The 12,502-nt window shown below is 32.2% G+C and overlaps 1 protein-coding gene across 2 annotated transcripts in view; it reads left to right on the forward strand.

The window, feature by feature from the left end:
* The window catches only part of LOC127715181 (fibrinogen-like protein A), a 108,728-nt gene that overhangs the window by 83,916 nt on the left and 12,310 nt on the right, over positions 1-12,502 (forward strand). The window contains exon 1 of one of the 2 annotated variants that reach the window (XM_052221220.1): positions 11,699-11,832. The exons of the other annotated variant lie outside the window; for it this stretch is intronic. Within the exon in view, the coding sequence (XP_052077180.1) occupies positions 11,763-11,832 (70 nt within the window). The 5' untranslated portion in view covers positions 11,699-11,762. Of the gene's footprint in view, positions 1-11,698; positions 11,833-12,502 lie in introns of those variants that run through there. 2 annotated transcript variants of the gene reach the window in all.

Here is a 12,502-nt window from a genome sequence, read left to right on the forward strand (position 1 = left end):
CCCGGCCACCGAAAGTTTTATTTTTGTAGAACCTAGGTGGTCGAATGGTATAGCGCGTCGGGCATAGTGCAAGGCGATTTGGTGCCACGATATCTCAATAGCATGAGTTCGAATCCCGGCCAGGGAAGAATGTACTTATAATATAATTATTTCTGTGACTGCATCCTACATTAATTTGTAAGATCCTCTACGATAGATAATTCAGCTGATCTGTAAAAATTCCATCTTCATGCTTTATATATCATGTACGGAGTTACGACGCTAGATAAAAACTGACGAGGAAAGGTAACACCCGGCCGGCGAAAGCTTTATTTTTGTAGAGCCTAGGTGGTCGAGTGGTCTAGCGCGTCGGGCATAGTGCAAAGTGATTTGGGGCCACGATATCTCAATAGCATGAGTTCGAATCCCGGCAAGGGAAGAACAAAGAATTTGCTTCCGTTATAGTCGGATATAATCTGTCGTCGAGTTGTCACTGGTTCAGACGTACTTATAATATAATTATTTCTGTGACTGCATCCTACATTAATTTGTAAGATCCTCTACGATAGATAATTCAGCTAATCTGTTCTATTTTTTAAATATGTATTTTTACTCATGCCGATTTAAAGTTTAATCTAAATGTAGACATATAATTGTTGAAGACTGTATGGTACCTTAAAGAATGATTTATTTGATTACTTGCGTCGTGAAATAATAACAACTAACACTGCCCTTCCCTGGATCTTGATATCGGTATCTTCAACGGAAATCGTAAGGTAGCTTGAGTGTTTTCCTCCATCGAAAGTAGCATGTAATTTGTGTGTAAAACTTTTCGTGTTAATATAGAAAATTAAGTGTTTTATCATATTTACGGCTATATTTCGCAGAATAGTTTTGTTTGCTTAATTTTTTTTCAACTTTGCCACATAAGGGGAGGTAACTCAGATATAAGGGGGGTTACTCACATAAAGTAACTTTATAATAAAATGTGATGTGAATTAACTAATTTTATTATGTTGCAAGAAAACATGTTAAATCCCGCCGCATTTTTGCGCCTGTTAAAAATCAGGAACCTCTAGTCTTGGTAATTTTATGTATGTATTTAATTTCGGTTGATTTATATGTTTCAGAGATTGAGTTTAGCATGGCTTCCATTTAGCCGCACTAGGATACATAATAATTTAGGGGCCCATTTATAGATTCAATAAATGTTGTGCTTCATTTTAAACTTCAAGTTGGTGATTATTTTTGGCTCTGGCTTTTGATAGTATATATATGCAAACACATTTAGATAGTATTTATACAACATAAAAATAATTATTTAATCAATCTGAATTGAAAAAAAAAATCGGTAGTGCTTGACTTTATTATTGCATGATTTATAAATATGCTTATATGTAACTACGATTCATATTAATAAGAACTTTTATATCAGATATGCATACACTGATGTTGTTCAAATATCCACCCAGAATGTTACGAGTATGTTATATGTAGCTGAAAAATACATGCTGACAACAGTCAAGACGAAATGTTCTGAACTACTAAGATCAACTGCAACATTTTCTGATGCGGTTGTAACCCTGTCAACGGCAAACCAATTCCACCTTGAAGATCTTCTGAAAGAAAGTTTACAATGCATTGAAGATAATACAGGACCATGTCTGTTATCAAAGTATGCAATTAAGCTTAATAACGAGTGTGTTCAACTGATTTTAATGTCTGAATATCTTTCTTGTTCCGAAACTGAGGTTTGCACATTTTTCCTAAAGTGAATAGAAACCCAGTGTCATATATATACATGGCAAAGAGGCAAATGCAAAGAACATGAGAGGCATAGCAGAAGGATTGATGTGTTTCATAAGATTTCCGCTTGTAGAGAAAAAATATTTTTCAAACGAAGTTTCACATTCCATGTTACTTACAAAAGATGAAATCATAAGTGTTTATCGTAACCATCATGGAGAAAAATGTTTACTGTTTTCAGACAAACCTAGACATCCGAGGATCCCAAATAAGAATGGGCAAACTCATAATATATGTCGACATACAGTGTGCACTTATACAATGCAAAACGTTTCACCACATGCCTTGAAGTTTAATTTAAACAGATCCATTTGGCTCAAAGGATGCATCATTTTCGGACCAGTAAATACAAATTGCAGTTATGACATGTTTGAAGACCTCAATGAGTTCACATTTGAGTTAACAGACGATTCGGAAAACGTGATCTGCTGGGAAGTACTAAACATAAGATCGGGTACGTCATTCAAAAATACCGTTGCCTTAACCATTAACAAACCGATTCTTCTGAACCCTGACAAACAATACACAATTATTGTTCGTGATATTAAGCTACAAACATATTTCGGGACCAATTGCAAGTCTGTTTGTATTCAAGATAGTGTTACAATTACATTTGAGAATTCTCCAAAATCTATTATTTTAACAAACGTTACGCAAGGACAGATAGCAGGTATCATGTATAGTGTATGATATTTGTGTAATTCACCTTTATCATTCTAAATAGCAAGGAGGGGTTTCATAGCTTTAAAAGATTGAAATGTCTGTTTCCTTACTTTAATAAACAGTTTAGTTTTCTTTATTTTCTAGGCTTAATTTGTTAAAAAGACTAAAACACGTACAATTATAACAAATGTCGCACAATACTTGTTTTCTGAATCATTTTTTTCAAATTCGTTCAAGACCAACTTTTGTAGGTTAAATGCGTATTGCGCGTTTTAGAATTATTCAAAACAGAGGGGTTATTAAATTTCTGAAAAAAGACCAACATATCGTCCTTTATCTATAACAAATTGAAAACAATATCGTCGGGTCATTAAAGATGCTCATTCATCCTATTGTAAAACATTGGTTTAAATGGGAGAAAACTGTTAAATAAACCTCTTCTTATTTGAATAAAGGTATGAATATTATTGATTTTCGGATATCACATTTTGAAATTAATAAAAGTGTTACGTATATGCACATTTCTTGCATATAAACAACTTCAGTTATTCCCAAACTGGTTTGTTCATTCAGGCCGACAGAGCAGCAAACAATGTGATGTTGGTATTATGTAAATCCTACATGGAATTTCTTATGAATAGAATAATATATTCTTTCACATTCAGGTCCGTGCACTCCAGCTCAACGTAAGGCCTCCTTTAAACATTTGAATGATTCTATTATGTATTGACTATCTAAACTACAAAAAAATCGTCAAATATCCTTCATACTACAGAACTTATTATGACCTTCTGTAATAAAGCAAATTGAAATAATTGTATTAATTATTTCTGGAGTATGAAAAATTCTTTGGATATATTAGATAAAGAATGCGTCCTTTCAATTCGATTGACACTCTCTACACTTCTCTTCAAAACACAATATAATTAAACAAAAATCTTCCTACCACATTAAAAGTCCTTTGAAAAATCTTATCACAAATGTATTTTCTGCAACACATATAAATGAGAAAGATGCCAGAGTTCTATTCAAAATCAAATGTCGAAAAAATGACAATTTCATTGCAAAAAAATAGACAAACAAAATTACACAAAACATAGATGGAAAACTAAAGACTGAGCAACACGAGGCCCACGAAAAATCGGTTTATAAACTAAATTAATTCGGTAGGTCACATTCAAAATAGAGAGGACAGGTTTGTGGTTACGCCAACTGGAACATATCCGTCGTCATCTGTGAAACAGATATTCCATAGCGGTCAACCAACTCGTGATGGCGTCTGTAAAATTTTCGAAGGGATGATTTCAGTTTCACCACTTGGAACTCTTAGATTAGTAGCTTTCTTGAGAGCAGCTACCCTCTATCAAGGAAATCATGATAGGAAATGCTCATTCTGAATATCGTATCATCTAGGAGATATTTACTGTATATGCAGACGCTGCTGGAATGAAAAATTTGGAAGCTGATTTCAACTCTGTTGTCGTAAATTTTGTTCTCGATCTACTCTCACTGTCAATTTCTAGATATTAGTCAAGATATGTGTCAGACTTAACTGTATCTGCTGTATCTTTTATTTAAGTTCAATGGGAGAGTTGCGTTCAACATACCGTGAATTCAGAAATTATTGCGAGGTTTTTACTAATGCGAATAATGCGACTATTTGAGTATCGCAATAACAAAAACTCGCATTCTGATATCAAATACATATATCTGCATGTATCATTTCAAAACAGCGCATTAATTAAACTCACAATTTTGGTTTATTCTTCCAAAAACGCAATAGTAAATATACGCAATAATTTCTTAAGTCACTAAACTTTGAATTATGTAGAGAGAGGATTGATATTTTGTTTTTTGTCTTGAATTCATGATTTTGTTCATACAAATCAGCAAACAATATATAAAAGATTTATTTTGTCGAAGGAGTTTTTTTTAAAGCCTGAATAAATGTGAGTGTGCATAAAATCAAATATATCTAGACTTATTGAGGTTGTTCTAAGGTTTACTTAGAATGAACGTTAAACCATACGCCTCCTTAGTATTGGTATTTTCAAGGATTGATCCAACAAAGTTATATATACCGATTCAAAGCACAAGACATGTGTGTCCATTAAAACGTTATGAACAATGATCTGTAAAATATTACTCATTTCCTTTACCAAATCAAAACTTTTAGATAATTAGGGAATTTAAATAGTTAGTGGTATTTGTATCTGAAATGATCTACTATTGTTGTATGTGCTAATGCTATCTATGGTGTGTTTCATATCAAGATTTTTATGATAAAGAGCAAACAATTAAGAAATCAAATATAAATGTTTGTCAGCAAGCTTTGATAAATATAAAGCTAACTAATCGTTTATCCGTTCAAATATTTTGGTATTGAATAAATACACTAATTGCTTTCCGGAAACGTATCCAGACATTTTGAAATTACACGACGATCATTTATCTGACAGTTCAAGGATCCTTTACACTAAATTCATTGGATTTGTACTGATTGGTTTTTTCGTCTTGGGTATATGTTTTGTTATTAGTTGTTATTGGCTTTTAACTTGCTTTTAGTAACTGCGAGTACTATCGGATCGTTACTTTGTGTCTTAAGTCTGTTTGTGTGCTTTGTGTCGATCTGATGAGTCAAAACTCTAAAATCGTAATAATATGATCGCTAGCTGATGGTTCTTTTTTTTTTCTTTTATTAGTATAAAAACAATTTAATGTATAAGTACAATAGATTTTAAAAATGCAACTTCCTATAAAATTAAGAAGATGTGGTATGATTGCCAATGAGACAACTCAACACCAAAGACCAAATTACGTAGAAATTTAGCAATTATAGGTAACCGTACGGCCTAACTTTTTATGATTTTTTTATACGTAACATTCTGTTGACATTCTATACATACCTTAATCACATGTAGGACGTTAGCCGATCAACAAATGTACGTAATAAGGAATGACATGATTCAGTGAAAACGATAGGATATGTGGTAGATATACAAAAATGAAATTTTATGGCTAGGTATCGGTATTTGTTCCAATTATATACGTGAAAACATATAGATTGACACTATCGAGGTGTACATCACATAATTCACATACAATTATAAGTCTAAATGAGATTTACTACATATCTCAAGCCACAAAATGTTAGTTAAGGTCCAAAAATGTACGAAAGAACAAAAATTGTATTTTTTGGAATGTTCAAATATTCTTATTTCTTAGCGATATAGCAGTATCCCATACTACAAGATATATCACATCATTTGAAGTAATTCAGTAATACTTAAATAATACAAATTTAGTTCGTTAGGTGTTATTAATTTAGCACCTTCAAACACTCTTTTTAATCAAAGTACTGAAGTACTGAACATCGGATGACCGCAAGTTCTGGTGGATAGTCACATGCACTTGTTTCAGAAAAAGAATCATTTCTCTATACCTGAAAGTTAAGTTAAGGTACATAGATATGTTTTTTTTTAGACAAGTTCCTGTGTGGATGATGAATAAATGACAGGGAATTCAACCTAACCGTAATAATTATTATATTGTAGTGATATAATCATGGGACAACCATTTGTTATCAGTATAATCTGGTTTGTTGTTATATATTATATTAATATTTGTCTAACAGTTATATATATAGCAGATCATCTTAATAACTCTACCGGCAAACTTTCATCCATTTATACCATCATTCTATTCTACTATTCTAATGATAGTGCAGTGCAGGTGCATGGTGGACACTCTTCTGTAATAATTCGTTTTTCTAATAGGTTTGATTTGAGTAGGAATTCATATTTCTCCATCTGTTGTTGCAAAACGTCCTCGAGATATTCTTCAGCATGCGTAACACATATTTTCGGTATTCATGATTTGTTACGGATATAATATATATATATCTCACGACAAAACATTTTCATATCATTTATCTATGTCTTTAAAAAAATATTTTCATAAATATTTATTGATGAAATTAATATATAACAAGCGATAAGAGATATTCATCCGCAAGCACAATTTTTCGGTACGTGTGCATAGATATTAATGATTTTTTTTTTACTTATATATATATATATATATATATATATATATATATATATATATATTTCCCACGACAAAACATTTGCATATTATTTATTTATGTTCTTAAAAAATATTTTCATGAGTATTCTTAGAAAAAATGAATTTATAACAAGCCATAAGGAATGTCATTTTGCACTCGATAATATCCGCGTATTTATACGAAATACGTTCGGTTATCAGTCAAAAGCGCAAGGGACGTGTGCTGAAATTTATGCGGCAACATAACACCGGTATAACCTTTCAGGGTCACATCCGATGTAAAAACCATGCATTTTATATATGGTGTGCTTAAAGATACGTCTCGATATCAAAGCTTTTGCATACTAGTATTTGTGTTGTTAATAATATTCTTTATAGTACATTTAAAGGTTAGCAGTAATCACCAAAAATACTACACAGGACAACAAATGTTGCCATCTCTTTCCATTACATATGTATTCTATCATGATAATATTACTGAAGAGTATAATGCTAATGTACAGTTTGTTTTTGGAAAACGGAATTTCAATCTAGATATTTATCAAATTGAAAAGGGGAAAAACACTTTAGTGCTTCCGATGCGCTTTTTTTTATTTACCTTCATCAGAAAATTCATCAATGAAAATGAAGTTTCTTTTTTAAAAGACATGTTCTAAAATGAATAAGAGGATTGTCTAACATCTAAAATTAATAAACAGAATCTTCTACCTATTTAGCTTAAATCGATAAAAGGATATTTGGGATATACCTCAGTGAGATGGTTAGTCACAACCAAAATAGACTTCGACGTCTATGGATTAAAATGTGGTCTTCATCAATAGAAATTTTAAGGTTCTATGCATTGTGTTGTGAAGAATTAAGAATGAATAAAATGGAAATATCAAAGATGTGTAATCAACATAAACTTCCTTAATTAACAAAAACATCTAAGAATAACAGTACTGTAGTTGAAGAGATGCCGCCGTCAATTGTCACTTAGAAAGTCGCAAATGAAGTATTATTGTTGACTTCAATGCGGGAGCAGTTAAATATTTGCGCCTGCCAAATATTTTATTTTTTGACTCAATGCGGGAGCAGTTAAATATTTGCGCCTGCCAAATCCAAACTGACGGCAGCAAATCTTTAACTTTAGCACTGCAATCCTATTCTAATGAATTACAAAAACAAATCATAGATAAAGCTTGTAAAAATGTTTTAATCTAAGATAAAATCAAATTCCACGAAACTTCATATATGATTTTGGTGCAAAAACTTCATGGAAAAACATGACGTCATTCCAAAGAAAAGTTTCAAACCAAATGCCCTGTCTTTACTTGTACGATTTATTTTTTGGATAATATCGCATTAGAACGGCGTTTTTGAGGTAAGTGTTGTTTTATTTTCAATTATATTGTATTAATGGAACATTAGTGGATTCGAGCAATACAATTTGGCAACTCAAGACATGTCAATTGTGGATTTGACGGGACATCTAAGCCAATGAAAAAATTGTTACATAAATATTGCATAAGAATTAGATATAACGTCACACAAATAAATGAAGAGCTTCCTTCCTTCGAGCATGTAGCAGAACGCGTATTATGGGTTTCAACCACTAGTACATATTTTAGATCTCAACCATACCCTTTCAAATTAGTGCAATAACAAACGGTAAATAAAAGAATACACATTACAAATCAGAACTATATGATAAGAGTTTGTTTCTTTGATGTTGTCATTATATTGTTCTTTTTAGGAAAACTAGTTAAAGAATTACGAGTGTTCACCACTTCTAAAGATGATGAAAAACGTAGCTTTTTTCCACAAGAATCCGCTAATAAGGGTTTGGATGACAACAATTTTTTAGCAACATTATTAATAAAAAATCTGCAGAAAAACAATACCCGGGAACTTCAAAGATAAAACTACACCTGTAATTTAATAAACCTACACCAAACCTATTGCATTCATAATATTTAAGCATAAGAGGGTACTAGAGACCTTTGCCCTCCGGGACGTAAAATTCAAACCTCCTGATTGCTCTCTTGCATCGTCTTCATAGAGATATAGTCATGTTGGTCATTTCATAACCGGAAACATTAGCATCGTACACAATAAACAACATAGAGAGTTCTTAGCCATATGCTCGAAATCTCGAATTCCAACACCAATCAGCTAGAAGAAGAACTCCAGGTTACTGATGGATGCAGTTTAGATCAATGCCAGAAAATGCTTTAAGCGCATGCTAGATAAATCAAAACTAGACATGTTATCTTAATGAATAATGAACCAAAGCTGTCTGTAATACATTCATAAGCTCATTCAAAATATAAGATCTACAATAGCACACGGGTTTCTGGCCCCTAAAAGAGTTACGAGGTTGTGGATAATTTATCTTCTCTTCAATACAAATATGAATGTCCCACTAATGAACTTGGAATTCACAGCAAATCTGAGAATCCGTACTATACTCCTACATCTTTCAGCATAGAAGAGATTTCAGAAAATCATAAATCCGTCCTCTCCTTTGACAAAAAGGACGCTGGAAATCTATCTTTGTACTTCGAAAAAAATCTTTACAATAAACCCGGTAATTGAGATGTTAGACTAAACATCCGTCTCATGGTTTTAACGCTATTCTTTTTACATTAAAAGGAGCCACTATAATCATTGTAACGATGTATATTCAACCACGGTTTCAATCAGATCTGGAATATTTTAAAATATACCAAAGATCTACCCCAAAATCTTCAATCATAATCTTTATACTATTACAGATATATCAAAACCGTTGATTTTTCTACCCTTTACACAACTATTCCCGATGTTCAATAGAAAGGTGGTTTTGGGTCATGGAAGATATTACTATGTGAAGAAATTACTGATTCCCACAACAAATACTCCTAAGATGATATAACAAAATGACTTTTTAATCGACAACATGTTTCTTGAGTTTGATGGCTTTATATTTTAGCAGAAAGTCGCTATTCCAATAGGGACTAACTAGTTATAACTCGTGTTCGAGTTGTTGTTTATCCTCATATGAAACAGAAATTGTTCAGAATCTTTGCAAAGACAAACAGAAGCATATTTGACTTTCAGATATACTATTGATTCTTTATTATTCGTTGGATACCAATTTTCGTGCATTTCGTGGTTACCCTGGAACCATGAATTCCAATGTACAACGAATTACAAATATTCAGTAAGAATGTATGCAGACCTTGGCAAAACCATAAAAAATAAAATATCCATGGAAATGCAAGTTTTCCTCAATCAACGAAAATTGATACCCATGAAAATAAATGAATCCACAGTATTAAAAATGTTCTGTCACTCAATTACAACATTTCAATGAGTGTTTGTATGTCATATATCCCAATAAAATTGGTATTAAGGTTACCACCGAAAGTAAAAGGTCTGGTTCTTTTCTTCGGTATTGATACAGATGGACGTCTTAAAACTCGAACCTATGAGTGTTGATTTCTTTTTTTCAGTTGTCACCTTCCGATTTCTCAGTACAATACCATCTGCTTCTTCAAATGATGTTTACATCTCCTAGGTCACAAATTACGCTAGTGTGTGTTAAACACTCATGAATGTGCTCCTTATACAAAAACTGAAACCGATGCACCTATGTGTTTGTTGATTACCTTGATTTGAATAACATTTTAATATTGGTTAACTTCTTTCGCCTATAATTTTGACAATTAATGATAAACTTAGTGGAAATACTTCACCCACAAAAAGGTTTCTGTATTGATGGACAGTTTTTTTTTCTACTGAACCACGTGACACAGAGCAGTATAAATAAAATATTAGTAAGTCATAAATTCTAAACCCTTATATGAGATCCATTCAAACCCATCGGTATGGGCTTTGAAATTAAATATCCTTACGACAATCCGATGGTTACATAATATAATAAACAACTATTCAAGTGTATGATATTTTATTTCTTTGATATAACTTTTTGACTTATTACATCGAGCAAAAAGGGGGAATTATCTGATTGAAATGAACATGTTTACACTCTCGGCCACCCGTTCTTACGGTAAAAATTGATCTTCTTTTATCTAAGCGTTGGAGGAGGTATGAAAATGACAACCATATTCTTTAGAATGATATTTGTTCTATATTTTCCTTTTCTGAACAGTAGAAATACACCGATTTTGTTATTTTTGTGTTAGCCTTTGTGGGTTTTGACATTTTTAAAAGATTCTTGCAAATCATCAGTAATCACACATATTAAAAGACAGTCAACTCAATTAAGTAGCAACCTTGCCAAAAATTGTGAAAAGTTTACCCACAGGTGCACAAAAAAATAAAGAGCACGTACAAGCCTCCCCCAAAAAAGATATTTACGTGTTTTCTACTAATTTAGCCGAAGTGTTCATAAAATTCGCATATTTGTTGCTAAAATTGGGTAATTCGTAATCATACCACATCACTTCATTTTTATGGTATATCGCCACTGTGTCGTCACATCACAGCATCACAATCAAATTGCATAATTACAACTAGTGCTCTCAGATTTGTACTTAGTGGTTTTTTTTGTTGTGAGGATGTATAAGCACCCTGCCACGTCCACTCTGTGATTTTGTTACATGTATTTCTGCTTTGTATCAATCTGATGAGTTTAACCTTTTCAATTCATCTTTACAGTTTTTTCTTATGCTGTACTGTTACACCACAAGGGTTGGAGTCTTCAAACTAGTTTAACCCCGCCATATTCTGTATGTGCCTGTCCCAAGTCAGGAGCCTGAAAGACGATAATTTGCTTTAAAAAACGAAACAAGTGTACCTTTAGTAAGAACCAACCTTCATATGTTCAAACCACAAGCAGCCTTCAAACTTATGCATTACTAACCAACTATAACTCAATAGAAAGGCCAAATGTATAGAATTAAATATTGGGAAGAAATATGTAAAGATAATATAACCATCACTCAAATACATAAACTTTTAGGAACAGTATAATTCTCCAAACAAATTGCTCCTAAGTAACTTCTTTTTCCTATACAATCAGTGAAAAAAATGTTTTGATTGTAATTTAAAGACTAACTGTTGTTGTTCTACAATGATTGATTGCGGGAATTGCATTTCGCAATTTTCATATAGCAACATATGGTTGTAAACGATATCTATATATTTACCATACATCTGCACGCAACGAAGAAATATGATAATCTATATACTAGAAATACTACTTCTTCAATTTTTTATCATCAGTGTTGTAGACTATTCAATCGACAACATCACTAGGGAGCATGTACAAAATCATACTGATTGTGTATTTGTCAACCATCAACTTGACATCGGGAAGTAAAAATATTAGTGGTAAGGACAAGATCAACAATTTTTGTCAGATTTCCATAACATGTTACTTTAATTATTCTTCCCTTAGTTTATTTATTTTGTATTTACATTGTATCATAGATCAAATTTATTTGTTCAGTGTATGTTCACTGGTGTTAATATGTCTTTTGATTGAGTTCATTTCAATTGATATTTTATAGTGTGTCTTTCTATTGTGTGATGTTACACTATTGTTTCAGATAAGGGTGAAGGTTTGGTACCATTGAAACGTTTAAACCCGCTGCAATTGTTTGCACCTGTCCTAATTCAGGAATCTGATGTTCAGTAGTTGTCTTTTGTTGATGTGGTTCATAAGTGTTTCTCGTTTCTCGTTTTTTATATAGACCGTTGGTTTTCCCGTTTGAATGGTTTTACACTAGTAATTTTTGGGGCCCTTTATAGCTTGCTGTTCGGTGTGACCCATGGCTCCTTGTGAAGACCGTACTTTGACCTATAATGGTTTACTTTTATAAATTTTGACTCATTGGCACTCATACCACAATTTTCTTATATTTATTCCATATAAGAAATGTTATGCATAATATTACCTCACCTGTGAAAAAAAAAATTAAATTATTTAGAACTATTTCGGTTCTGATTCATTCTTGACTTTCAAATATTTTCGCTTTGAGCGTTCCTGGTGAAGGTAAAT

The sequence above is a fragment of the Mytilus californianus genome, unplaced genomic scaffold (genome assembly GCF_021869535.1).
Source record: "Mytilus californianus isolate M0D057914Y unplaced genomic scaffold, xbMytCali1.0.p SCAF_9, whole genome shotgun sequence".
In the NCBI taxonomy this organism is placed as follows: Eukaryota; Metazoa; Mollusca; class Bivalvia; order Mytilida; family Mytilidae; genus Mytilus; species Mytilus californianus.